General features: G+C 40.4%; 2 protein-coding genes across 2 annotated transcripts; both read right to left on the bottom strand.

Annotated features, from left to right (window-relative positions):
* Positions 1-21172: 21172 nt before the first annotated feature.
* On the bottom strand, positions 21173-24559 carry LOC145795937 (uncharacterized). Its single transcript, XM_082880886.1, has 7 exons — positions 24301-24559; positions 22228-24202; positions 22046-22106; positions 21806-21933; positions 21613-21704; positions 21427-21512; positions 21173-21349 (listed from the first exon to the last, which is right to left on the bottom strand). The coding sequence occupies exons 1-7, from the start codon at positions 24557-24559 to the stop codon at positions 21173-21175; spliced, it is 2778 nt and encodes a 925-aa protein (XP_082737012.1).
* A 162-nt stretch (positions 24560-24721) lies between these two features.
* LOC145795936 (uncharacterized) lies at positions 24722-26904 on the bottom strand. Its single transcript, XM_082880885.1, has 2 exons — positions 25867-26904; positions 24722-25492 (listed from the first exon to the last, which is right to left on the bottom strand). The coding sequence occupies exons 1-2, from the start codon at positions 26902-26904 to the stop codon at positions 24722-24724; spliced, it is 1809 nt and encodes a 602-aa protein (XP_082737011.1).
* Between the last annotated feature and the right edge of the window lie 855 nt (positions 26905-27759).

The raw sequence follows: 27759 nt of genomic DNA, 5'->3' as shown, positions 1-27759 counted from the left end.
ACTGACCAGGACTAAGCCGAGGTCCCGTTAAACAAAGTCAGGAAAACCTGGGTTTCCTTTGAAGAATATGAAGAACATGATCATTTGAAAGATGGATGCAAGCTCACAACTTGTTACAAAAATCTGAGTTTTCATGCCAAGAGTTCAAAACATATGGGCTTAAGTACCCATTCAAGAAGGTCATGCAAGAACAAACACAAAGACATGGTTTTCGTTCCAAACTCTTCGATCAAAATGAGACTTTGTTCAAGAACACATGGAAAACCATTTTCTCTTTCTAAAACCAACTTCAAAACGATGCATGACATGCAAAACAAATCCGATCATGCAATGCAGCTAGATATTCAGCAAGAACAATCAAAGGGGATCAAGATTCTAACCTCAAAAATTCGGATCTAACGGCTCAAGCCACAAAGATCGAGCTTGGAAGACAACTCTCACTCAAGAACTCTTCTTCCTCCTTTCTAGAGCTTCTCTCTCTAAAACAAAGATTTGAGACAAGAAATGATTTGTTTCAAGGTCTGTCGGCTGCCTTAACAAACAGCTCGGACACGTGGCATTATCGGGTTGGTTCAGCTCCAAAAAGGTGATTGATAGACAAGACAAGTCTCTGACAAATCGTATGCAGCAAGCTCGGGTAAGACACATCGGCAAAGAGATGACATCGGCTCAAAACAAGGATCCAGAAACGGGATAGAAAAACATCGGCTAGGGAGGACGACACTTGACTAAGCTGTGCCACACCTTGGCCGGGGTGCGCCACATCTCGGCCTAGGCCATACCTGCCTGCGGACAAGGTTCAAGTACGAAACATCTCGGCAAAGAATGCCCGAGGTGAAGATGGGGTTAAACAAGACCTCAAGATAGTTCTAAGTACAAAGGGTCAAAGGCGGACTAAGCTCAAGATGATCTCGGCTACGCACACACACTAAGCAAGGAACAAAATCATGCAACCAACTATAGCGAACCAAGGCAAGGTAAAACCTTCAAATTATCATAACAAGCAAGACCATGCAAGAATGTACACAAATATGGCAAGAGTAAGGTGAGGGTTGTTACATATACGACCCTTAGTGAACTTCCACCACTGACCCGCATCCCCCTTCAACTGGAAAGATGCCAAGGTCACTTTCAACCCCTCGTCTTCGATGCCAAGCATCTCAAACGTCTTCGTTGTCTGTTCGAGCCATTCATCTGCCTTAAGCGGCTCTTTAGGATCACCCACAAATTCATCCGGGTTAGACCGAAAAAACTCCCTCTTCAGAAAGGAAGGTCCTGCATCCGCAACAACAACCCGAGCTTGATTCTCAGCTCTGAGAATGCCTACTGACTCCCTGAATGCCCCTGCTATTTCTCGAGCTAAAGCGCCCATAGCCTGCTGGCCTACTGGCTCGGCCACATTGGCCTGGCCAACTCCCTCCTGTACTATCGGAATCTCCTCTGGCACAGGCACCTCCTGCCTACCCGGCCTACCACGCCTACCGCGTCCTCATCCTCGTCCTGACATCCTAATAAAGGAAACAAAGATGTTAGCACATTAATAAATGTGCCGAAGCTAAACACTCGCGTCCTAATACATTGGACAACAATAATTCATTCCACATAAGCACATAATCACATAAGCACCTACGAACTTCATTCCCGGATGATGATAGTTCCGAAGCGTTACTATAGTTCCGGTTGGAAGCAGCATTGATCAAGTGCCTTTCCAACAAGACTACTAGAAACTCAAGGGTCCAATCAACATCCTAGGAACTACATTCCATACCCACATAGTCACATAAACATGTTATCACGTAAGCATATAACATTACACTAAGTCTCTATCAAACGAGACGAATCCATTGTGATACTAATCACTTCCCACGTACCCAAAGTATTCAAACCCGGTACGCTCTGATACCAAGTTGTAACGCCCTCAAAATTAACCCATTATATATATATCATTGACATGTAATATTTAAAGAAAACAATTCATTCATCAGAGTATTACTAAATAAAAGCGTTACATGTAACATTAAATTAAATGCCCCACGGGCTAACATCTTTCCAAGCCAACACTTGGACACAGAATATGAGTTCTAACTCAAATACAAATAAAGCCCTAGGCTTGAATGTTTACATGTAATATCAAATAAATAAATAACAACTAAACTAAACAGAGTCTTCAACTCCAATTCCTTCCAAGCTAAGTCCTTGGAGGTAGCTTATCACCTGAACCTGAAAATGATGTTCCCATAGAGGGTGAGCCACAGCCCAGTAGAAAAATACTAAACCAAATATAAGCATTGGATAAAGTTATAGCATTCAATAGATGGTTAACCAAGATAATCAATTATAACTTGATACTGTCTCATGACGCTATTGTCTATGACATGTTTCAATTCCCATTATTATCAATATGGCTCAAAACCTGGCCAAACTTACAATAGTATCAAGTGATACAATAGTATCACTTGATACTGTATCACATTCATTATTCACCCAAAAAAAAAAAGTATCACATTCACATTACTTCCAATATCAACAACACAGATGAGACTCAGGCTCATATCAAAACACTTCGTACTTCTCATTTGATACACATTTTAGTACTGTATCAATAACATGTAAAAACACTTCAATATAATAGTGATGCTAATGGATGCCATCCCCTATCTCCTCCCAAACAAAAAATCCGGTTTAGAGGTCCATCCCCTATCTTCCCCTAAACCGTGGAGTACATCCCCTATCTCCTCCCAAACAATATGCATATGCAATGCTCAATCAATACATGTATTTTCTGTATTAATTCAATAGTCTAAATTTATGACTTAAACAAATTGATTAGTTTCAATTTTCCCTAATCCACATGCAATGTCTACAACAAATACGACTATCCTCCACCGATAGCCCAAAATAGTTATTTCTAGACTGGAAATAAATATATCAACATTTAAATAGGCGAGTGATTTAAGTTATCCAACTACACCATTTAATCAGTGAATTCCTCAATTTCATGAATTAAACCAAATTCCCCAATTTCCTTAAATTAATTATACAAATTAATTTATTAATACAACTAGGGTTTTTCCCAAAATTATCAAAGTACCCCCAACATATCAAAATACCAAAACTTAGAACAAAACTTATAAGATGGAGTAGGAAATCCCTACCTCGAAGAAAATAACCCGAATGGAGAAGACGGAGATGAAGACCCAAATTCCAATGTGCTCCAAACCACCAAACGTTCAGATTAAATGGAAGCCCTCGACTCACTCTATGTTTTTAACAAAGAACTTAGGGTAGAAATACACTCTAAGTAGATCAAACCTAAGAGAGAAGGTGTGTAGGGAGAGGGAGAAGACGGTTCTAGGGTTTTAGAATCAAAAGGGAGATGAAAAATGATCCAGAAAGTCGGGTCTCGGATTTATGTAGTCGACTCCCCGCTTGAGCGTGAAAATCCCCACTCGAGCGTCAGACACAGACTCACGCTTGAGCGTGAAAAGAGCTGCTCGAGCGTCGATTGCACACTTCCAGAAGTTTTGCAGGCGATGGTACCCGCTCGAGCGCCAAACTCTCCGCTCGAGCGGCGGGACTGCAGAGTAAAGTACTGGGAGATGGAAAAACACGCTCGAGCGTCAAAACTCCAGCTCGAGCGGATAAGCAACAACGAAGAGCCCGCTCGAGCGTTAAAACTTCCGCTCGAGCGTGAAGGCCAAAATCTGGACATCACCTTTTGGTTTCAAAGTGCAACCAACCTGTTTCAAACCTGCCCATCACAACCCAAGATTCAAATACAAAGAGGAAAGGCTAGAAGTGATAATGATACAAAAACAAGTCCACGGAACCAAGTCCAGAATACAGTATACAAAGGAAGGAAAAACCGGGATCGCTATAGTAGCTCCTTTAAGAAACCTTTCAAGTACTTTGATTTCTGGTCTCAACACCCAGATTTTCTTAGCACTGTTTCTAGTACTTGGGCTCCGTGGTGTCCCTATGTTCAGGATTTAACTTAAAGTCAGTCTTAAGCTTTTAAATTAAAAAGATTTTAGTGATATTTCCACTCGTGTCCGTATATCTAAGGCTAGTTTAGATCTTGCTCAAATTAAGCTTGATAAGGACCCATTGAACTGTGGGCTACAAGTTGAGGAGAGAGAGGAGTTAAAAAGATACATTGAGCTTAGTAAGCTGGAAGAGTGCCTTGCTCTTCAAAAATCCAGAGTCCAATGGCTTGGTCTAGGGGATAGGAACAACAGTTTCTTTTTTAGGTCTGTGAAGAACAATATCAATAGAGGTAAAATCATGAGTGTGGTTATGGAGGATGGTACTAGATCCACCAAGAGTACTGATATTCATGATACCTTTGTCTAGTTTTATACCAAGTTGTTTGGTACCCCTATCTTGGGGCAGTATAACAGTCTTGAACGCATCCAATCGCTGGTGAATAAAAAAGTTTCCAATTCTCAGTCGGCTCTTTTGGCTAAACCTATTTCGGATGCTGAAATCAAGGAGGTTTTTTGGTCTCTCAAGCCCAATAAAGCTCCTGGCCCTGATGGGTATTCAGCTGGTTTCTTCAAAAGCTCTTGGGATATTGTTGGGAAGGAGGTTACTCTTGCCATTAAGTCATTTTTTGATTCTGGTAAACTCCTCTCGGAGATAAATAGCACCATCATTGCTCTTATTCCTAAAATTCCTAATCCTACGAATGTTGGTGACTATAGACCTATTTCTTGCTGCAATACCATCTACAATGCATTGCCAAGATTATAGCTAACAGAGTCAAGTTGGTGCTTCCTGATCTGATTGACCCTGTGCAGTCTGCTTTTGTCCAGGGTAGACGAATCTCGGACAACATTTTTCTGTCCCAGGAGATTATGAGAGGTTACCACCGGAGTTCCAAAACTCCGAAGTGTGCTATGAAAGTGGACATTATGAAAGCCTACGATACTGTGAGATGGGATTTCATTATTGATATCTTCATTGCTATGGGCTTTCCCCCCTGTATGATAAAATGGATAAAAGCTTGTATGACTAGTCCTTCTTTCTCCATTTGCATTAATGGGAGTCTTCATGGGTACTTTAAAGGGGCTAGGGGGCTTAGGCAAGGAGACCCTATGTCCCCTTATCTTTTTGTGTTGGCTATGGAGATTTTGGCTAGAATTCTTGCTGAAAAATCTAGGAACCCTCTTTTTAAGTTCCATTGGAGATGTGAGAAGACAAAAATTGTTAATTTGTGTTTTGCTAATGACCTTATGATCTTCTGCAGAGGGGATCCGGGGACTGTTAATCTCATCATGCAAGGTTTGGAGGAATTTAGGAACTTGTCGGGTCTTACTCCTAATCCTAAAAGAGCAAATTTTTTTTTTTTCCGGGTGTAGCAGTGAGCTTAAAGCTAATATTTTGCATATTGCCAATTTCACTGAGGGCTCCCTCCCTGTGAAATACTTGGGTGTGCCTTTGATCACCACTAAGCTTAAAGCTTCTGATTGCCAAACCCTGGTTGATAGGATGACTAAAAGGATTAAAAGCTGGACTAATAAATTGCTATCATATGCTGGAAGAGCCCAACTCATCCAGTCTATTCTTTTCTCGATGCAAGTTTATTGGTCTTCCATTTTTATTCTCCCTAAGAGGGTTATCCGTGACATTGAAAACCTTCTCAGATCTTTCCTTTGGTCTGGGACGGAGCTAAAAAAGCATAGTGCTAAAATTGCCTGGAAGAATATTTGCAAAAATAAAAATGAGGGTGGGCTTGGTTTTAAGGATATGGAGGTTTGGAATAAAGCGGCTATAGCCAAGCATGTTTGGTATTTGTTTTCGGGTGGGGAGTGTTCTATGTGGTGTCAATGGGTCAAGTCCTACTTACTTAAGGGTAAGATTTTTTGGGGTGTTAAGTTGCCCAGCGATCCTTCCTGGGTATGGAGGAAACTTTTGTCGCTTAGGGACTTAATTTTCCCTATTATCAAATTCAAAATTGGTAATGGTGAAAATGTGTTCCTTTGGCATGATAACTGGCACCCCCTTGGTTCGTTTTGGCTTCGGTATGGCCCTAGGATCTTGTATGATACCAATCTTCCTGACAGTACTAAGGTTAGCTCCATTGTTTCGAATGATTCTTGGAATTGGCCTTTTCCTAACTCTTGGGAGATACAGGAATGGATTGCTGCCACTCCTTCTTCTCTTAAACCTTCCCTTAATTCCCCTGATATACCTGTGTGGAGTTTGACAGCTGATGGTTCTTTTTCTATTCACTCTACTTGGGAATGTTGGAGGGACAAGGGTCCAAAGGTACTTGGTCTAAACTCATTTGGAGTCCTCCTGTTATCCCTAGGGTTAGTTTCATTGTGTGGCTGGCTATCCATGAGAGGTTAAACACTGGGGATAGGCTCCAAACCTTTGGTCTTCTTACTAGCCCTAGCTGCCCTTTGTGTCTTGCTCCTGAGGAGAACCACTCCCATCTGTTTTTTGGGTGTATATACTCCTCTAGGATTTGGGCTATTATCCAAGCTAAGTGTAATTCCAATTGGACTTCTTTGCCCTGGTTGGAAATTGTTGAGTTTGCTACTAAATCCATCAATGGCAATTCTTTGAAAACTGTGATTTTGAAACTTTCTTTTCTCTGCACTATCTACCACATTTGGATGGAGAGAAATAGTAGAATCTTTAGTAAGGTTTTCAAACCTGAAGAGGTTGTTACTAACTCTATCATCCAAATGGTTAGGGGTAGACTCCTTTCTATGGAAAATGTGAAAACTTCTGCAGGTGACAATTGGTATTTGGTGCAATGGAACTTGCCTCCTAAAATCTTGTTGCAGTCCCAAGCTGCTATAGTTGAAAGGAGTTTGAGTGGTGTGAGTTCACCTACATTGAGGGTTGAGTGATGGTGAGGAGATATTGAGGGTTTTCTAACGAGGGTGTTGTTTTGCAGATGGCATGTTTTCCGATTCTATCAACTTATTATGGATCCCAAACTTTTACAAAATCTGGAGACAATGAAGGGAGAGTTGAGTGATGTGAGCCAGTATATCTGCTACTGTAACTGTGGGTTGAGTGGGGGGAGGAAGTACATATATTTTAGCCTAACATTTACTATATATTATATATATTTTGTGCAGGTTAATGGAATTCTCAAGTACCTTCTTCAGCTGGCTGGAATGAGAGATCACGAGATATGTGGGCCGAGTGACGAGAGACCTTGCATTGAGTGGAGAGTTCTCCTTTCTTGTGGGTCGAGTGAGGGGAGGTCCTATATTGAGTGCTTGTTGTTTCTCCTTCTCTATGATTCATTATATTATTATGGAAATTCCTTTCTATTATATGTTGAACAGGTATATGGTATGGTTTAGAGGGATGTTGGTTGGTTCTTGTGCAGGCTCAGTTGGCCAAGTGAAGAGTGTATTTGTAACAAGGTGATGGCAGCTCTAAGCGCCTTGCTGTGTTACATGAAAGAGGAAAATAGCTGTCTTCTTTATTGTGTGTACATAGTTCTTTTATATATTTTTGCCTACCACTACGGGCTGTGTAGGTGGGTTTTTGTGCGGTTAATGATGTTATGTTTTTGTCATTCCTATAAGGAAATTGTTATGACCATGGTAGGGATCTCCCGTGAGGCTCATGGAAGATTTCTATTTTGTATGCTACAGGTTTATGAACCAACTCCTACGGGTTGTGTAGGAAGAATCCAAGAAGGCTCTGCACGTTTGCTTTGTATTGGTCTAGGCTGGCTACTGATTTTATCTATTGTACAAGATCCCTATCTATTACCGGATATGGCTTTTGTACAATCAGTTGGCTTATTACCACTCTTTGACTCTTGTTTTGTTTGTAGCTTCGTTTCTTGTGGTCTTGTTATTGTTAGGGCCTGGGGTATGCCCCTTGTAATTGTGTAAATTTTTTTGTCTTTTATATATTTCTTATTCACCCAAAAAAAAAATTTGTCAAGTCGAACAGGATGAATATGAGTTCCCTTTGATTTTTTTTCTTATTTCTCTTTCTTTTCTCCAACTTTCTCAACTATCTCTGAAGAAGAATGTTTCTATCCAACTTTCTCCGTCCTTCTCCATCCTTCCCGATTTCATTAGCTTAAGTGGCCAAGTTTAACTCAAACTGACCTTGCTTAGCTTTCAAGAAAGCGAACTTTCTAAGCAAATGTAGGTTAACGGTATTAGTTTAATAAAAGCACCTAATTTAAGCCAAGCTTAACTCAAGCTGACCTTGCTCATCCTCCAAAAAAGCAAATTTTCTAAGTAAATATGGAATAGCGGTATTAGCATGACGTAAGCACCACATTTATGCTTTTCTAAACGATGTAAGTGATCAATTCTAAAGTCCAAATGGTTGAATTTGAATTCCCTTGTACATTCTTCCAATTTCCCCTTCCGTTCTCTAACTTTCTCTTCCAAAAGCAATCCAAACAAGCCCAATGTTTCTCCCTAAGTTTCTTCGTGCTTCACCTACCTCCCTTCTCCATTTTGTTGTAGGAACTAATTAGCTTAGGCCACTAATTCTTTCATTAGCTTAAGTGGCCAAGTTTAACATAGGCTAAGCTTTTTTTGTCTTCAAGAAAGATAATTTTCTAAGTAATTGTAGCTTAACGATATTAGTCTAACTTAAGGATCTCATTTAAGGTATTTTAAATCATCTAAGTGTTCAATTCTCAAGTCTAAAACGATGAATTTGTATTCCCTTTGATTTTCTTTCGATGTCTTCATCTTATCTCTAACTTTCTCTTCTAGCTTTCAAGAATAATGTTTCTCTGTAACTTTCTCCGTCCTTCTATATTTTGTTCTGGGAACTAACTAGATTAGGCCACTAATTATTTCACTAGCTTAAGTAGCCGAGTTTAACCCAAACTAAGTTTGCTCAGTCTCCGAGAAAGAGAATTTTTTGATTAATGGTTACTTAACGATATTAGTTGAACCTAATCACCTCATTTAAGGTTTTTTAAATCATTTAAGGGTTCAATTCTCAAGCAAAAAACAATGAATTTAATTTCCCTTTGACTTTATTCATATTTCTCTTCTTCTTCTTTTTTTTTTCTTTTTTTCCTCAAACGTTCTCTACTGGCACTCAAGAATAATGTTTCCCTGCAAACGTTCACTCAAGTGTTCAATTGTCGAGACCAAAAGGATGAATATGAATTCCCTTCGATTTTTTTCTTATTTTTCTTTCTTCTTTTCTTTAACTTTGTTTTCTACCTTTGAAGAAGAAGAATGTTTCTATCCAACTTTCTCCGTCCTTCTCCATCCTTCTCTATTTCTTCTATGAACTAATTAGCTGAGGCCAGTAATTGTTTCATTAGCTTAAGTGGCCAAGTTTAACTCAAACTGACCTTGCTTAGCCTCCAAGAAAGCGAACTTTCTAGGTAAATGTAGGTTAACGGTTTTTTTTTTTTTTTGGTGAATAAGAAATAAATAGAACAGAAAAAAATTACACGATTACAAGGGGCATACCCCAGGCCCTACCACTACTACAACAGAAAACACCAAAAGGAGCAGCAACCAAGCTACAACAAACAGCCACTAGACGGGCCAGAGATAAACCTCACAAGAACCCATTCGAACAGATTAAACAAACAAACAGACCGCACCAACCTGTTCAGGCGCCATGTTCATGATAAACAGGGGGCCTGTACAAGGTCAGTTTAATACAAGCACCTCATTTAATCTTTTCTAAAGTCCAAATGGTTGAATTTGAATTCCCTTTTACATTCTTCCAATTTCTCCTTCTGTTCTCTAACTTTCTCTTCCAAAAGCAAACCAAAACAAGCCGAATGTTACTCTCTAACTTTATCCGTGCTTCACCTTCCTTCTCCATTTTGTTGTGGGAACTAATTAGCTCGGAACACTAATTGTTTCATTAGCTTAAGTGGCCAAGTTTAACTAACACTAACCGACCTTAGCCTCCAAGAAAGAGAATTTTCGGACTAATTGTAGCTTAATATTTTAGTTTAACTTAATCACTTCATTTAAGGTTCTCTAAATCATCTAAGTGTTGAATTCTCAAGTCCAAAAAGACATATTTGAATTTCTTTTCATTTTCTTCCTATTTCTTTTTCTTTTCTCTAACTTTCTATTCTTGCTCTAACGAATAATGTTTCTCTATAACTTTCTCCATCCTTCTCTATTTTGGCCTGGGAACTATGTGGATTAGGCCACTAATTGTTTCATTCGCTTATGTGGGCAAGTTTAACTCAAACTAAGCTTACTTAGCCTTCAAGAAAAAAAAATTTCTGATAAATTGTAGCTTAACGATATTATTTGAACTTAATCACCTCATTTAAGGTTTCCTAAATCATCTAAAGTGTTGAATTCTCAAGTCCAAAACGATGAAATTGAATTCCCTTTGATTTTCATCCTATTTCTTCTTCTTCTTCTTCTTCTTCTTTTTCCTCAAACTTTCACATCTAACACTCAAGAATAAGGTTTCTCCGTAACTTTCTCCGTCCCTCTACATCCTTCTCTATTTTCTTTAACGAACTAATTTGTTTAGGCCACTAATTGTGTCATTAGCTTAAGTGGCCAAGTTTAACTCAAATTAACCTTTCTTCTTAGCCACCAAGAAAGAGAATGTTATGAGTAATTGTTGCTTAACAATATTAGTTTAACTTAAGCACCACGTTTATGGTTTTCTTAGTCACTTAAGTGTTCAATTGTCAAGTCGAACAGGATGAATATGAGTTCCCTAAAGAAAAATCTCAAAGGGGAAGAAAGCAGAGCTTCTCTCTCTCTCTAGATTCTAGAGAGAGAAAGCTCCCCCCGGTGGTGTATCATGGTGGTGAAGGACTGGTGCTGTTTCGACCAGCATGTTTAGCTCCTCTACCCAGATTCTGCGGGTGAGTGAGTTTGTTTTTGATCTATTTAGCCCCGGTTTGGGGTGTTGATGGTCTGTTGTTCATGATTTTTCTGATTGGAGTTCTCCACTTGTTTCTGGAGGTATTCTTGTTCCAGCTAACTTCAGTCCCCATGTTTTATATTAAGTTATGGTTGGCCTCATCTGTCAGCCCCCATTGGGCAAACTGTCCGTGGGCCAGCGCCTGAGACGGAGTTTGGTCATTGTTGGTGGGTTCTTTGTGATGGCGGTTTTCTGTGCTTGTGTAATCTGGTAGCTGAAAGGTGGAACCTGGAAATGCCAACGGACTGCTGGAAGTCTCTCCATGTTATTGTTTGTTTTGATTCCCCAACTCCGACTGTAATCTAGGGACGGTCTGATGTTTCAGTCACTGTCGCCGGTGAGGAGGTTGTGAGCTGGGCGCGATGTACGTTTGTCCGATGGATTTCGAGTGTATGGGTTGCTGCTATGGTGCTGGTTTGTTCCGGTCTACCTTCGCTGTTGAGGTGAAGAGGATTGGTACGTTTTGGTTGCCATTCCGGTGTCGCAATAGCCATGTTGTGAATGATGAAGCTCACCGCTAAGTTTTACTGGCTTGTGTGCTGGTCTGACCAACTGGTTATAGCATATGTCATGGGTAAGCTTTTATGGCTTCCATGGTGTTTTTGAGAGGATGGCTTAGCGGTAGTTTGGAGAAATTAGTTTACAAGTTAGTTTGAAAAGTTGGTGGTTTGGAACTGTTGAAGAATCATGCGTTGTTGCTTCCGCTGGAAAGGTGATTCGCTAAAAATGGTGATTACCGCCGGCCCTGTGCTGCAGGCATCATTGTTTCTACAGGTGTGGTTACTGTTGCTTAGAGTGTGATGCACGTCCTCGGCGAGTGGTTTGTGTGGTTCTTGTTATCGGGAATGCGTGTGTTCACGCACCTGTATAGCTTGAGTAGCTCTGATGTCATCCGCATGGGCAGTGTAGGTCTGCAGGGGCTTTCTTTTCTGTTGTTACGTAAAAAGACGGGCCATTCCAGCTGGTCTGTCCGTGTATTGGATGGTATTGACCCACAGTTTTTATAAGTGGTTTTGGCGGCTGTTATTGGCTGTGCAATTTCAAATGCTAAGGTGAAATATCTTGGGATCATGGGGCCCACGTTTTTTAAGGACTTGTTTGGGCAGCTGTAATGCGTGAAATGGGTGTATGTGGGGGATCATGCTGTGTGGTTCTGATGTATGGCATGTTGATGCTGATGAGTTGTATTACAGGTGGTTGTGATGCTTTGCTATTAGTGCGTTTAATATATATATTATATATATATTCGGTGCTTTGTTTTAGTGGGAGGGCCTGATTGTTGTAACAATTTTTTGGGTCCGCGGGTTTCTTTTCCACGTGGGTACTTCTTTGGGCCCATGGTTTATTTGTCAGTGTGGACTATCCGTGGGTTGGTTTATTGGTGAAGACAGTGGGCTTATTCTTGGGCTCACTATTTTTATGCCATTTTCTTAGTGGGCTTTTTTGATTATGGGTCTTTGATGACCACGTGTGGGCTTAATATTTTTGTGGCTCAAGTTTTTATACTATCAAGTGGGGTGCTTTCATGAGGAAAATTTTGGGCAGCTGGTTTTTTATTTTCTTTTTAGTCACTTTGCAGCGGATTATATATAGTCGATTTTATCTTGATGATTGATCGTGTGATCCTCATGTGACTCGATATGAGGTTAGTTTTGAGCCATCTCCGCCAAGAGTGATTGAGGGGTCACTGCTATGGGGAATAGTGGTTCGATGACTAGCCGAGTTAGAGACTGGGAGATGAGCGGGAGGATAGCTACCGGTTCCGGTTGCTTCTTGTCTTCATGTGACCCATCCTAATTGGTCGTATTGCCACGCCTGACATGGAGTGAAGGGCACACTGCCGTGGGGTTTGAGGCTTGTGATCTACTAAGGAAGGGACTGGGGGATGTGATGATTGATCTCGGGTTATTTTTTGGCTATGTATCGGTTTGTTGCTGTGGGGCTACTGTTGTCACTTCGACTCACAAGACTGTTGCTTATGGTTACTGATCGTGCTAGCTTCATGTGATTCTGTCGGGATTTCTCACGGGGTAGATTTTTTCCTCTGTCATGGCTTTTGTTGAGTGGCTAGGATGTCACGGCTGTGAGGAGTGGGATGCTTACTGGATTCCATGTGTTGATCTACGGTAGAGACTGGGGGCGAATGGGGTTGGTTATCATTTTTGATTTGTCTTGAGGGTTGTTGCTTTGTGAGTATGTTTGTTGTGGTTTTTGAGTTTTTTTTTTTTTGGTGTTTGTTTGTATCTTTGCCCATATATCCATCCCAAGTTTCCGTCTATTATCTCTGATGGTAGAGGTTACTTGGGGACAAAAGGATATATGGGCAAAGTTGGGTTACTTTGTTTTTTCTGTTATTCTTGTGTTTCTCCCCCAATCTTTGGGGGTGCAGTGGTAGGTTATGTTGGTTATGTATTCGTTTATTTATTTGTTGTTGGGTATGCCTGGGGTATGCCCCTTGTAAATTTCATTGTCTTTATTTTATGACTTACTTACCCAAAAAAGAATATGAGTTCCCTTTGATTTTTTTCTTATTTCTCTTTCTTTTCTCCAACTTTCTCTTCTACCTCTGAAGAAGAATGTTTCTATCCAACTTTCTCTGTCCTTCTCCATCCTTCCCGATTTCATTAGCTTAAGTGGCCAAGTTTAACTCAAACTGACCTTGCTTAGCTTTCAAGAAAGCGAACTTTCTAAGCAAATGTAGGTTAACGGTATTAGTTTAATATAAGCACCTAATTCAGGCCAAGCTTAACTCAAGCTGACCTTGCTCGTCCTCCAAAAAAGCAAATTTTCTAAGTAAATATGGAATAGCGGTATTAGCATGACGTAAGCACCACATTTATGCTTTTCTAAACGATGTAAGTGTTCAATTCTAAAGTCCAAATGGTTGAATTTGAATTCCCTTGTACATTCTTCCAATTTCCCCTTCCGTTCTCTAACTTTCTCTTCCAAAAGCAATCCAAGCAAGCCCAATGTTTCTTTTTTTTGGGTGAATAAGAAATAAATAAATAGGAAAATTTACACAAATACAAGGGGCATCCCCCAGGCCCTAACACAAACTACAACAATGACACCCAAACAGAAAAAGAAACAAAAATCTACCAACCCACTAGACCGGGAACACACGCAGCCAATACAACTAAGCAGAACATAATAATTGTTCAAAAACCATGTCCCCACAACAGACAGGGGTCTTGCACAAATACAACACCAGCCCAGCAGTTTCACCGAACTGGGGTAATACAAGGACCAACATGAAGACCAACAAAATACCAGCCCAGTACTTAGTCTCAAACAAGGCTAGAACTAAAGACAAAACAGCCCACAGAGGGTACAAAATTATGGTATACAAAATTACAAACACATTATACGGGTATATGTACAGACAGAAATGAAAACAGCTTTTGAACCCACTGAGATGCCTAGGCAAGGCGCAGCTTGCAGCCATCACCAAAGGGCATATCCACACAGCGTACAACGTCAAATAGGGACGCTGGTTGCTGTCACCGTCACACCACCAAGCAATACCAGGCACAGATTGTTGCCAACGCCCAAAAGCAGTCACCAACAGCAGGCTACTTGCAGCCACAGCCCAATAACAAGCCCAACTACAATCCGAAAGAAACTGCCAGGAGCAATCCCACCTTACAAGTTGCTGCTTAACCTGTTCAATAGATAATAGAAAGGAGTTGCCTTAACAATATATTGAGTCATAAAGAAGAAGAAACAACAAGCACTCAGTATAGGACCTCCCCTCACTCGACCCACAAGAAAGGAGAGCTCTCCACTCAATGTAATATCTCCCATCACTCGGCCCACAAATCTCGTGCTCACTCATTCCAGCCAGCTGAACAATGTACTTGAGAATTCCATAAACCTGCAAAATATATATATATATATATATATATATAATATATGGCACATGTTAGAAAATATATGTACTTCCTCTCCCCCACTCAACCCACATTTACAGTAGTATCTGTACTGGCTCACATCCCTCAACCCTCCCTTCATAGGCTCCAGATATTGTAAACATTTGGGGTCCATAATAGCTGATAGAATCTGAGAATAAAAACCATCTGCAAAACAACACCCTTTGTTAGACAAAACACTCCATATCTGCTCACCATCACTCAACCCTCAATGTAGGATAACTCACACCACTCAAATTCCTTTCAACTGCAGCAGTTTGGGACTGCAACAGGATTTTAGAGGGCAGGTTCCATTGTTCCAAATACCAGTTGTCACCTGCATAAGCTTTCACATTTTCCATAGAAAGGAGTCTACCCCTGACCATTTGGATGATAGAGTTAGTGACAACCTCTTCAGGTTTGAAAACCTTACTAAAGATTCTACTATTTCTCTCCATCCAAATGTGGTAGATAGTGCAGAGAAAAGAGAGTTTCAAAATCACAGATTTCAGAGATTTACCATTGATGGATTTAGTAGCAAACTCAACAAGTTCCAACCAGGGCAGAGAAGGCCAATGGGAATTACATTTAGCTTGGATAACAGCCCAAATCCTAGAGGAATAGAGACACCCAAAGAGCAAATGGGAGTGGTTCTCCTCAGGAGCACAACATAAAGGGCAGCTAGGGCTAGTAAGGAGACCAAAGATTTGGAGCCTATCCCCGGTGTTAAGTCTCTCATGAATAGCCAGCCACACAATGAAACTAACCCTAGGGATAACAGGAGGACCCCAAATATGATTAGACCAAGTAACCTTTGGGCCCTTGTCCCTCCAACAATCCCAAGCAGAGTGGATAGAAAAAGAGCCATCAGCAGTCAAGCTCCACACAGGAATATCAGGGGAATCAAGGGAAGGTTTAAGAGAAGGAGGAGTGGCAGCAATCCATTCCTGTATCTCCCAAGAGTTAGGAAAAGGCCAATTCCAAGAATCATTTGAGATAATAGAACTAACCTTAGAACTATCAGGAAGGTTGGTATCATACAAAATCCTAAGACCATACCGAAGCAGAAGCGAACCAAAGGCGTGCCAGTTATCATACCAGAGGAACACATTTCCACCATTACCAAGTTTGAATTTGATTAGGGGGAAAATTAAATCCCTAAGTGACAATAGTTTCCTCCAAACCCAGGAGGGATCACTGGGCACCTTAATACCCCAAAAACTCTTACCCTTAAGTAAGTATGACTTAACCCATTGACACCACATAGAACATTCCCCACCCGAAAACAAATACCAAACATGTTTGGCTATAGCCGCTTTATTCCAAACCTCCATATCCTTAAAACCAAGCCCACCCTCATCTTTTTTTTTTGCAAATTTGCTTCCAAGCAATTTTAGCACTATGTTTTTTCAGCTCCGTCCCAGACCAAAGGAAAGATCTGAGAAGATTTTCTATGTCGCGGATAACCCTCTTAGGGAGAATAAAAATGGAGGACCAATAAACTTGCATCGAAAAAAGAATAGACTGGATGAGTTGGGCTCTTCCAGCATAAGACAGCAATTTATTGGTCCAGCTTTTAATCCTTTTAGTCATCCTATCAACCAAAGTTTGGCAATCAGACGCTCTAAGCTTAGTGGTAATCAAAGGCACACCCAAGTATTTCACAGGGAGGGAGCCCTCAGTGAATTTGGCAATGTGCAAAATATTAGCTTTAAGCTCACTACTACACCCGGAAAAGTAAATATTACTCTTATTAGGATTAGGAGTGAGACCGGACAATTTCCTGAATTCCTCCAAACCTTGCATGATGAGACTAACAGTCCCCGGATCCCCTCTACAGAAGATCATAAGGTCATCAGCAAAACACAAATTAACAATTTTAGTCTTCTCACATCTCCAATGGAACTTAAAAAGAGGGTTTCTAGATTTTTCAACAAGAATTCTAGCCAAGACCTCCATAGCCAAAACAAAAAGATAAGGGGACATAGGGTCTCCTTGCCTAAGCCCCCTAGCCCCTTTAAAATACCCATGAAGACTACCATTAATGCAAATGGAGAAGGAAGGACTAGTCATACAAGCTCTAATCCAATTTATCATGCAAGGAGGAAAGTCCATAGCAGTGAGGATCGCCCAATGTTTCTCCCTAAGTTTCTTCGTGCTTCACCTACCTCCCTTCTCCATTTTGTTGTAGGAACTAATTAGCTTAGGCCACTAATTCTTTCATTAGCTTAAGTGGCCAAGTTTAACATAGGCTAAGGTTTTTTTGTCTTCCAAAAAGATAATTTTCTGAGTAATTGTAGCTTAACAATATTAGTTTAACTTAAGGATCTCATTTAAGGTATTCTAAATCATCTAAGTGTTCAATTCTCAAGTCCAAAACGATGAATTTGTATTCCCTTTGATTTTCTTTCGATGTCTTCATCTTTTCTCTAACTTTCTCTTCTAGCTCTCAAGAATAATGTTTCTCTGTAACTTTCTCCGTCCGTCTCTATTTTGTTCTGGGAACTAACTAGATTAGGCCAATAATTGTTTCATTAGCTTAAGTGGCCGAGTTTAACCCAAACTAAGTTTGCTCAGTCTCCGAGAAAGAGAATTTTTTGATTAATGGTAACTTAACAATATTAGTTGAACCTAATCAACTCATTTAAGGTTTTCTAAATCATCTAAGGGTTCAATTCTCAAGCAAAAAATGATGAATTTAATTTCCCTTTGACTTTATTCATATGTCTCTTCTTCTTCTTCTTTTTTCTTTTTTTTTTCCTCAAATGTTCTCTTCTGGCACTCAAGAATAATGTTTCCCTGCAACTTTCTTCGTCCTTCTACATCCTTCTCTATTTTCATCAACGAACTAATTATATTAGGCCACTAATTGTTTCATTAGCTTAAGTGGCCAAGTTTAACTCGAACCAACCTTGCTTAGCCACCAAGAAAGAGAATTTTCTGAGTAATTGTTGCTTAACGATATTAGGTTAACTTAAGCACCTCGCTCAAGGTTTTCTTAGTCACTTAAGTGTTCAATTGTCGAGACCAAAAGGATGAATATGAATTCCCTTCGATTTTTTTCTTATTTTTCTTTCTTTTCTCTAACTTTCTTTTCTACCTTTGAAGAAGAAGAATGTTTCTTTCCAACTTTCTCTGTCCTTCTCCATCCTTCTCTATTTCTTCTACGAACTAATTAGCTGAGGCCAGTAATTGTTTCATTAGCTTAAGTGGCCAAGTTTAACTCAAACTGACCTTGCTTAGCCTCCAAGAAAGCGAACTTTCTACGTAAATGTAGGTTAACTGCATTAGTTTAATACAAGCACCTCATTTAATCTTTTCTAAAGTCCAAATGGTTGAATTTGAATTCCCTTTTACATTCTTCCAATTTCTCCTTCTGGTCTCTAACTTTCTCTTCCAAAAGCAAACCAAAACAAGCCGAATGTTACTCTCTAACTTTATCCGTGCTTCACCTTCCTTCTCCATTTTGTTGTGGGAACTAATTAGCTCGGACCACTTTTTTATGGGTGAATTGCTCGGATCACTAATTGTTTCATTAGCTTAAGTGGCCAAGTTTAACTAACACTAACCTACCTTAGCCTCCAAGAAAGAGAATTTCTCCTGGTTGGGAAACTGTCATGGCCAAGGGCAAGAGGAAAGTGAGTGTTCCAGATACTGCTACTGAGATAGTAAACAATGAGGAGCCTAAGGAGGATGGCTTGCAACAATCTGAGGAAGACCAAAGCCAACCAGTTATGCAAGTTCAGGTGGAGACCGCAGAGGCATTTTCTGATCAAACTCATAGAGAGGTACTGAAACTCAATAGATGGTGAGTCAAAGGATGATAATATGGATGGTCGGGTGGCCCTTCAGAAGGAACTGGTAGAAATTACAAGTTTAGTTCTCCCTCATGATACAGAATTGATGGCTAGAGTGGAGAACCTTGTGGAATCTACTCCTGGCAAATTTCAAACTAGCAAGCAAGCCCAAGCAGGCTCAAGTGCAAAAGGTAACTCCTTTGGCAAAGGCAATAAAAGCCAGAGGAAGAAGGGCAGGTAATCCCAGTTTTATCTGGTTTGTGGGTTTTTGAATTTTTGTTATTTCCAATGTCTTTAAAAATTGCATCTTGGAATGTTAGAGGATTTAATAATCCTCATAGACATAAAGAAGTTAGAAATTTTTTGCTGCATGAAGACATTAAAATATTGGGCATTTTGGAAACTAAAATAAAAGCTTTGAATGAACAACAGATTTTTTCGTCTGGTATTAACAATTGGCCCTTTTTGACAAACTCACAACCTTCTAAAACTAGGCGGATTTGTGTTTGCTGGGACTCAGCTTTTTGTAAAGTTCAAAAGTTACATGACTCTGATCAGTATATTTTTTGTGAAGTGCATGATTTAACTACGAATTATACGTTTAGAGTCTGTTTTGTCTATGCTGAGAATAAACATGAAGTTAGGAAAGAATTTTTTGAGTACATGGTTACTATCTCCCAAGCTTAGTCCAATACTCCTCTTGTAATTTTAGGGGACTTTAATGCTATTAGATTTCCTTTTTTTTGGGTAAGTAAGAAATAAATAAAACAAGAAAATTTACACGATTACAAGGGGCATACCCCAGGCCCTACCCCAAACTACAACGACAACGACCAAACAAACAATTGGCACCAGAAAGGCAAGCCAACCACAAAAAAAAAACAAGAAACTCTAAGGATAAAGAGGAGTTCAATTCCCGTATTTTGCAAGTTGAGCTGGTTGATCTCTCCTATGGAGGTTGTCAATTCACTTGGGCTAATAAGAGAACTAGTGGGGATTATATTGCCTCCAAGATTGACAGAGTGCTGGTAAATGAGACTTGGCTTGATGCATTCCCTGCCTCATTTGCTACCTTTCTGTCTTCTGGAATATCTGATCACTCTCCAGTTGTGGTTCATATCTCTGATAAGGTGACTTCTTTTAAGAAACCTTTCAAATATTTTGACTTCTGGGCTGACCATGAGGATTTCTGCTCTGTGGTTTCTACAATTTGGAACCAGTACATTCAAGGTGTCCCTATGTTTTGGAGTGTGTCAGAAATTGAAAAATTTGAAACCAGCTCTAAAGGCTTTGAATAAGAAAGACTTTAGTGACATTACTACTAGAGTCCACACTTCTAGGTCTGAGCTCCTCTCTGCTCAGTGTAAATTGGATAAGGATCCTAGTAATACTTCCTTGCAACAACTTGAGAGAACCTTTTATAAACAGTATGTTGATCTTCTGGTTGTTGAAGAGAGTCTGGCTCACCAGAAATCTAGAGTCCAGTGGCTTAGTCAAGGTGATAGCAATCAAAACCATTAAGGGTAACATCAATTATAGCGATCCCGATTATCCCTTTACTGTTCTGTTGTTTTCCGGACGCGGTTCCGTAGAGTTGGTAGTTGTACCTATCGTGTTGTCAACCTTTAAACTCTTTTGTTTGAGTTTTAGAATGTGTTGGGCTTAGTTGTTTCAGGTTGGTAGAGCTTTAGCTCCCCTTGTTGTTGCCCAGTTTCTGAACGGTCCGCTCGAGCGGGTCGTTCTGCGCTCGAGCGGGGTTTTCATAGTTTCAGTATTTCGTGCCTCTGCAAAACTTCTGCAGATGTGTTTTCTACGCTCGAGCGGGCCGCGCTCGAGCGGACTTGTTAGCGCTCGAGTGGGTGGTACTTTTTGGTGTAAGTTCTGGGAGGGAGAAATCTACGCTCGAGCGGACTGTTTTTCGTGCTCGAGCGGATGTACTTTACTCTTGTGTCTTGGCGCTCGAGCGGGACTTCTTGCGCTCGAGCGTACCTAGCTTTTTGTCCTTGACGGCTAGGCTATTTTAAATCACTTTTTACATCCACACTCTCTCTCTTACTTTTCTAAAACCCATTTTTGAGAGCTCCTCTCTCTAGAATCTCCCTTCTCTCTAGGGTTTGATCTAGCTAGGGTGTTCTCCTTACCTTTGGTCTTTTTAAAAGTTGGGTTGATCGTCGAGGGCTATCTTTTGATCCGAAAATATTGAGCTATCCTTATGGATTTTGTCTTTAAATTTTAGCATTTTGAAATGTTGGGTGTTGTTGGGTAGATTTGCGAAAGTTAAGCCTTTTGTGTAATTTTACAAAAGTTGGGGTTTTGTTTGAAATAAACCTATATGCAAGTTTAGTATAAAAGAAAATGAGTTGGATGTTGGATTGTGGATAAAAATGAAACCTTAGAGTTTTTTTTTGGGTGAATAAGAAATAATATAAAACAGGAGAATTTACAAAAAATACAAGGGGCATACCCCAGGCCCTAACAACAGAAAACAACACGAGCCTCGGCCCACAAACACCGAAGCCCAAAGAAACACAAACAAAAACACTAGACAAACCTAGGAGCTACATCCGAAAATTAGGAGAGCCAAAAGAAAACTTAGCCAATCGAATTGTACAAAGGCCATATCCTATGATGAATAGGGACCTTGTACAAAGGACAGAACCTGCATCCAACAAGCACCACTACAAAAGGCAAAAACTCCCTACACAACCCGTAGGGATGGGCACCATCACACCCACAAAACCTCCCTACACAACCCGTAGGGATAGGAACCTGTGACAAAATAAACATAATACAAAAATAGTGACCCAAGCAAACCGAAGTGATGAACCAAGAGGGGCCCATCCTACCGAATTGCTCAAAAAACCTGTTACACGAGACACCAAAATACACATGAAACCTCCTACACAACCCATAGGAGTAGGCAAATTGCAAACTACAATTGTGTACAAATAAAAATAAGAAGAAAGACCACTGATTAGCTCCCACTTGTAGCATAGCAAGGCGCTTGAAGCAGCCATCACCATGGTACATACACACCCTGCCAATTGCCACCCAAATCTGAACAGCAAACAACCACCACTCCTCCACAGCAAGAGAGAAATATGCTGCTAACAGCCTCAGGTAACTACGGAATAAGGAGTTACCACACCCAGCCATGGATAGAGATTACCACCTCCGTAATGAAGGTCATAAAGCAGCAGAAATAACAAACACACTGTATAAGACCTCCCCACACTCGGCCCACAGTAAAAAACTTTCTTACGCTCCATATAGAACCTCACATCACTTGGCCCACACCTCACCAGATTTCTCGATAGAACAAGACAGGTAGTATACTTGAAAGCTCCATAAACCTGCATAAAACATATATAATATATAATAAATGTTAGAGAAAAACATATATACTGTCTCTCTTCACTCAACCCACAGTGGCATAGAATACTTTGCTTGCTCACATCACTCAACCCTCCCATCAGCCAATTCAATGATATAGGATTCATCATAACCTGATAAGAAAGGAAAGAACCTACAAAAGAACACCCAATTAGTAAATCCCCACAGTATATGCTCACCATCACTCGACCCTAATTGTAGGTGAACTCACACCACTCATTCTCCTACCATCTGCAGTAGCAATGGTCAGCTACATAATTTTGTAGGGAAGGTTCCATTTCTCCAAAAACCAGTGATCACCTGCAGAAAATTTAATGTTATCCAAAGAAAGGAGCCTACCCCTAACCATTTGGATAATAGAGTTAGTAACAACCTCTTCAGGTTTGTGGACCTTACTAAAGATTCTACTATTTCTCTCCATCCAAATGTGGTAGACAATGCAGAGAAAAGACAACCTCAGAGTCAGCATTTTCAAGGAATTACCACTGGTAGATTTAGTAGCAAACTCAACAGTGCCCAACCAAGACAGAGAAGGCCAGTTAGCATTACACTTGGCCATCATGCCACCCCAAACCCTAGAAGAAAAAATACACCTGAAAAAGAGATGGGAGTGATTCTCCTCAGGAGCTTGACAGAAAGGGCAGCAAGGATTAGAGACAAGACCAAAAGATTGAAGCTTATCACCAGTATTAAGCCTCTCGTTAATGGCCAACCAAACAATAAAACTAACCCTAGGGATTAAAGGGTTGCCCCAGATAAGTTTAGACCAAGGGACTTTAGGCCCTTTTTCCCTCCACCAATCCCAAACAGACTGGATAGAAAAAGTACCATCAGCAGTCAAGCTCCAAACCGGAGTGTCTGAAGAGCCCAGAGAAGGTAAAAGAGATGAAGGAGTGGAGGAGATCCACTCCTTAATCTCCCAAGAATTAGAAACAGGCCACTTCCAAGAACAATTAGAGACAATAGAGCTAACCTTGGAACTGTCAGGAAGGTTAGTATTATAAAGGATCCTAGGCCCAAACCTCTGCCAAAGAGAACCTAGAGGGTGCCAGTTGTCATGCCAAAGAAACACATTGTCACCATTACCAATCTTAAATTTGATGAGAGGATAGATTAAGTTCCTGAGAGACAAAATTTTCCTCCAAACCCAAGACGGATCACTAGGAGTCTTAACGGACCAGAAACTCCTACCTTTGAGCAAGTAAGACTTAACCCATTGGCACCACATAGAGCAATCCCCGCCCGAAAACAAATACCAAACATGTTTGGCTATAGCAGCCTTGTTCCAGATTTCCAGATCCTTAAAGCCTAGGCCACCTTCACTTTTATTTCTGCAGATGTACTTCCAAGCAATCTTAGCACTATGCTTTCTCATCTCAACCCCAGACCAAAAGAAGGATCTAAGAATACTCTCAATGTCGCTAACTATCTTCTTAGGAAGGATAAAAAGAGAGGACCAATACACCTGCATTGAAAACAGGATAGACTTTATGAGTTGGGCTCTACCATCATAAGAGAGCAATTTATTGGTCCAGCTTTTGATCCTCATGGTAATTCTCTCCACCAGAATATGGCAATCAGACACTTTAAGCTTAGTAGTGATTAAAGGCACACCAAGGTATCTAACCGGGAGGGACCCCTCAGTAAATTTTGCAATCTGAAGGATTTCCTCTCTAAGCTGTATACTACAACCCGAGTAGAAAATGTTACTCTTACTAGGATTAGGAGTGAGGCCCGACAGATTTCTAAATTCCTCCAAACCCTGCATAATAAGATTAACAGTACCAGGGTCCCCTTTGCTAAAAATCATCAGATCATCAGCAAAATATAAATTGACAATTTTGGTTTTCTCACATCTCCAGTGGAATTTGAACAGGGGATTCCTAGACTTCTCAGCCAAAATCCTAGCAAGGACCTCCATAGCCACCACAAAAAGATACGGGGACATTGGGTCCCCTTGTCTTAACCCCCGAGCCCCTTTAAAATACCCCTGAAGGCTCCCGTTAATACAGACCGAAAAAGAAGGGCTCGTGATACAAGCCTTTATCCAATTAATCATGCAAGGAGGGAAAGCCATAGCTGTAAGAGTATCAATAATAAATTCCCACCTCACAGTATCATAAGCCTTCATAATGTCCACTTTCATGGCACACTTAGGAGTAAGGGACTTCCTATGGTAACCTCTCATAAGCTCTTGGGACAGGAAAATATTATCCGAGATCCTTCTACCTTGGACAAAAGCAGATTGTACAGGATCAATCAGATCAGGGAGGGCCAATTTAAGTCTATTAGCTAGATCTTAGCAATGCATTTGTAGATGGTGTTACAACAAGAAATGGGTCTATGGTCACCAACATGCATAGGATTGGGAACTTTAGGAATGAGAGCAATGATGGTACTATTGACCTCAGAAAGAAGTTTACCAATGTCAAAGAATGACTTGATGGCTAATGTGACATCCTTACCAACTATATCCCAAGAACTTTTAAAGAACCCAGCGGAATACCCATCAGGACCGGGGGCTTTATTGGCTTTTAAAGACCAAAAAACCTCCTTGATTTCAGTCTCAGAAACAGGTTTAGACATCAAGTCATATTGAGAAGGAGAGACTTTTTTATGCACCAAAGATTGAATTCTCTCAAAGCCATTATACTGGTCCACAAAGGGAGTGCCAAATAACTTGGTATAGAAATTGACAAGGAGGTGTGGATATCAGAACTGTTAGTAGACCTAGTACCATCACCCATGTCAACACTCAAAATTTTCCCTCTGTTGATATTGCTCCTCTCTCTCCTGAACTTGCAGCCCATTGTTCACAGGATCTTTATCCAGCTTATACTGGATCAGATCCAAATTAGCCTTAGCATTCTGAACACGAGTAGATATATCACTAAAATCCTTTTTGTTCAAAAGCTTAAGGCTAATTTTAAGATGCCTAAGTTTTTGACAGACTCTAAACATAGGAACGCCCCGGATATACTGCCCCCAAATGTTAGAAACCGTACTCAGAAAATCTGAGTGTTGAGACCAGAAATCAAAGTATTTGAAGGGTTTCTTGAAGGAGCTCTTAGAAGCATTAATATTGACCACAGCAGGGGAATGGTCAGATATGCCAGACGGAAGAAAGTTAGCAGTAGCCTCAGGAAATTTGTCCATCCAAGCCTCATTAACCAGGACTCTATCAATTTTAGTAGCAATATAAGCCCCTTCACTCCTTTTGTTAGCCCATGTGAATTGGCAACCACCATAAGATAAGTCAGCCAACTCAGAGGCATTCACATAAGAATTAAATTCCTCATTTTCATTTGTCCAGTTAGAAGTCCCCCCAATTTTTTCCTGCTGGTATCTAATAGCATTAAAATCACCCAGAAAAACACAAGGAGCTTTGGATTTAACATGGGAGATATCATACATAGATTCAAAAAAAACCTTTCTCAGACTGTGCTTATTTTCAGCATAGACAAAAGTTGCATAAAATATTTCATTGGAAGCCAATTCAACAACTTTACACAAAATATGCTGATCAGACATAGAAAGCATTTGAACATCACAAAAAACATTGTTCCAGCACACCCAGACTCTACCAGTTTTAGTTGGTTGTGAATTAGAGAGCATGGACCATTGACCAAAACATTTAACACAAATACTGCTCTCATTTAACTGTTTTATTTTAGTTTCCAAAACCCCCATGACATGAATATTTTCTTTAAGCACAAAGTTTTTAACTTCTTTTTGTTTAGAAGGATCATTCAATCCTCTAACATTCCAGGAAGCAATTTTGACATGCATAGGGACACAAAAAGAGAGAGTGACATAACCCACAACCAACTAAAACTGAATTACTTCTTCTTCTTCCTCTGGCTGCTACTACCTTTGCCAGAGGATTTACTCACCTGCTGGGATGGGGTAGCAGAACTAGCATGCACCTTTCCAGCCTTAGTTTCCTTTATTACTGTGTCCACCACTTCAGCGGGGATTGGAGCCACTATTTTTGCAATCTCAAAGATCCTCTTTTGAAACATATCCACATCGCTGCTTTCAGAACTATGCTCTTCCCCGGATAAACTCTTATCACCCGAAGTCTCCTGAGTATCAAGGGATTGATCAGATGAGTCCACCCTTATAGTTGCAGGTTCAGTAGTTGGAGTTTCTTGATTTTCCACCACTGCAGACAAAGGTACAGAAACTGGGTCTGGGTCTGCCTCCACTTCTGGAATAGTTTCCAACTCAGGTTCACCCACCTTCCTCTTCCCCTTAGCTTGAACAGTGGTCCAGCCTTCTTCCTGAACAGTGATGTTTTCCTCAGATGTCTTCTGGAGGGATATCAAATGAGCCACTTGTTTAGACACGCACTTTTCAGTGCTATGTCCAAATATTTGACAGTGTTGACACCGGGATGGAAGTCCCTGATATTCAGCTCGGATTAGAACAGCATCATCAGCATGCCTAATTTGGAAATAGGTTGGCAGTTTTGAGGTGGCCTCAATTTTCACACAGACTCTAGCAAATGCCACCCTACTACCCCGTGCCGTAAGCTGGTCCATGAAAAGGGGGTTACCAATAGCACTGGCAATCCTACTCAAACCATCAGGATCCCAATATTCCAAAGGAATATTAAAAAATTTCACCCAGACAGGGATTTTGGTTGATTTATCTTTTGTTAGTTTCATCATCCTTTTCCATTGTTTCAGAAAAAGGAGATAGCCACCTATATACCACGGGCCTCCTTCAAGAACTTCTCTGCAACAGTCAGGAGTGTCGAAAATGAAGAACATAAATCCATACCCATTAGTTAAAACCTCCTTGAGACCCTTAGCTTTCCACAGTCCAAAAGCACTATTACGCAGATAGTTGTAACCCACCCCCTTGTCAACAAAATAAACCACAAGGCAGGAGTTCCATTTCTCAAGCGAATCAGTACGCGAAGGCATATTCACAACAACACTATCCTCAACAGTAGTAGGAGGGATATACCTGAGCTTGATATTTGAGCGAGTTGATGCAGCCGTGATATTTGCCCAAGAGCGTTGTTCTGGGCCTACATGCTCGTTAATTAAGGTAAGTTGCCCTAAGGAAATGAGGAATTGAATTGGAAATGTTGAAATTGGGAATGTGTGGGACTAAAGGGTGTAGTTAGATCATTTATTGCTCACCCAATCGAAATGTTGATATATTATCTATTTGTGCATTTATTTCCTGTTTAGAAATAATTGCTTTGGGCTACCGGTGGAGGGTTGCATTGATTGTTGTAGACAACGCATGATGATTAGGCAAATTAAAACTAATCAATCGGATGTGTCATAGAGTATGACGGTTGATAGAATACCTTAACTTTATGTATTGATTGATTGTGTATATGACCAATGTGTTTATATGCATTATGTGTAGACGGGTGATAGAATACATTCACTTTATGTATTGATCGATTACGTATATGATTCTGTGTTTATATGCATTGCTTGTGTATGGGAGGAGATAGGGGATCTACTCCACGGTTTAGGGGAAGATGGGGGATGTACCTCTAAACCGGTTAATGGTTAAGGGAAGATGGGGGATGGACCCGGGGATACAGCTCATATGCTTATCTATTGACGTGTTGATATAGCTCATATGCTTATCTATTGAAGTGTTGATACAGCTCATATGCTTATCTGTTGAAATGTTAGCTCATATGCTTATCTGTTGAAATATTGATATAGCTCATCTGCTTATCTGTGGTAGTGTGATATGGCTTATGTGCTTATCTAGTGAAATGTTTGTTTGATTTGATATAGCACTAAAATGTA

This window comes from Camellia sinensis, chromosome 7 (assembly GCF_055761805.1).
Source record: "Camellia sinensis isolate YWXY chromosome 7, ASM5576180v1, whole genome shotgun sequence".
Taxonomy (NCBI): domain Eukaryota; kingdom Viridiplantae; phylum Streptophyta; class Magnoliopsida; order Ericales; family Theaceae; genus Camellia; species Camellia sinensis.
The sequence above is the reverse complement of the archived record's forward strand: the minus strand, read 5'-3'. Positions and strand labels throughout refer to the sequence as shown.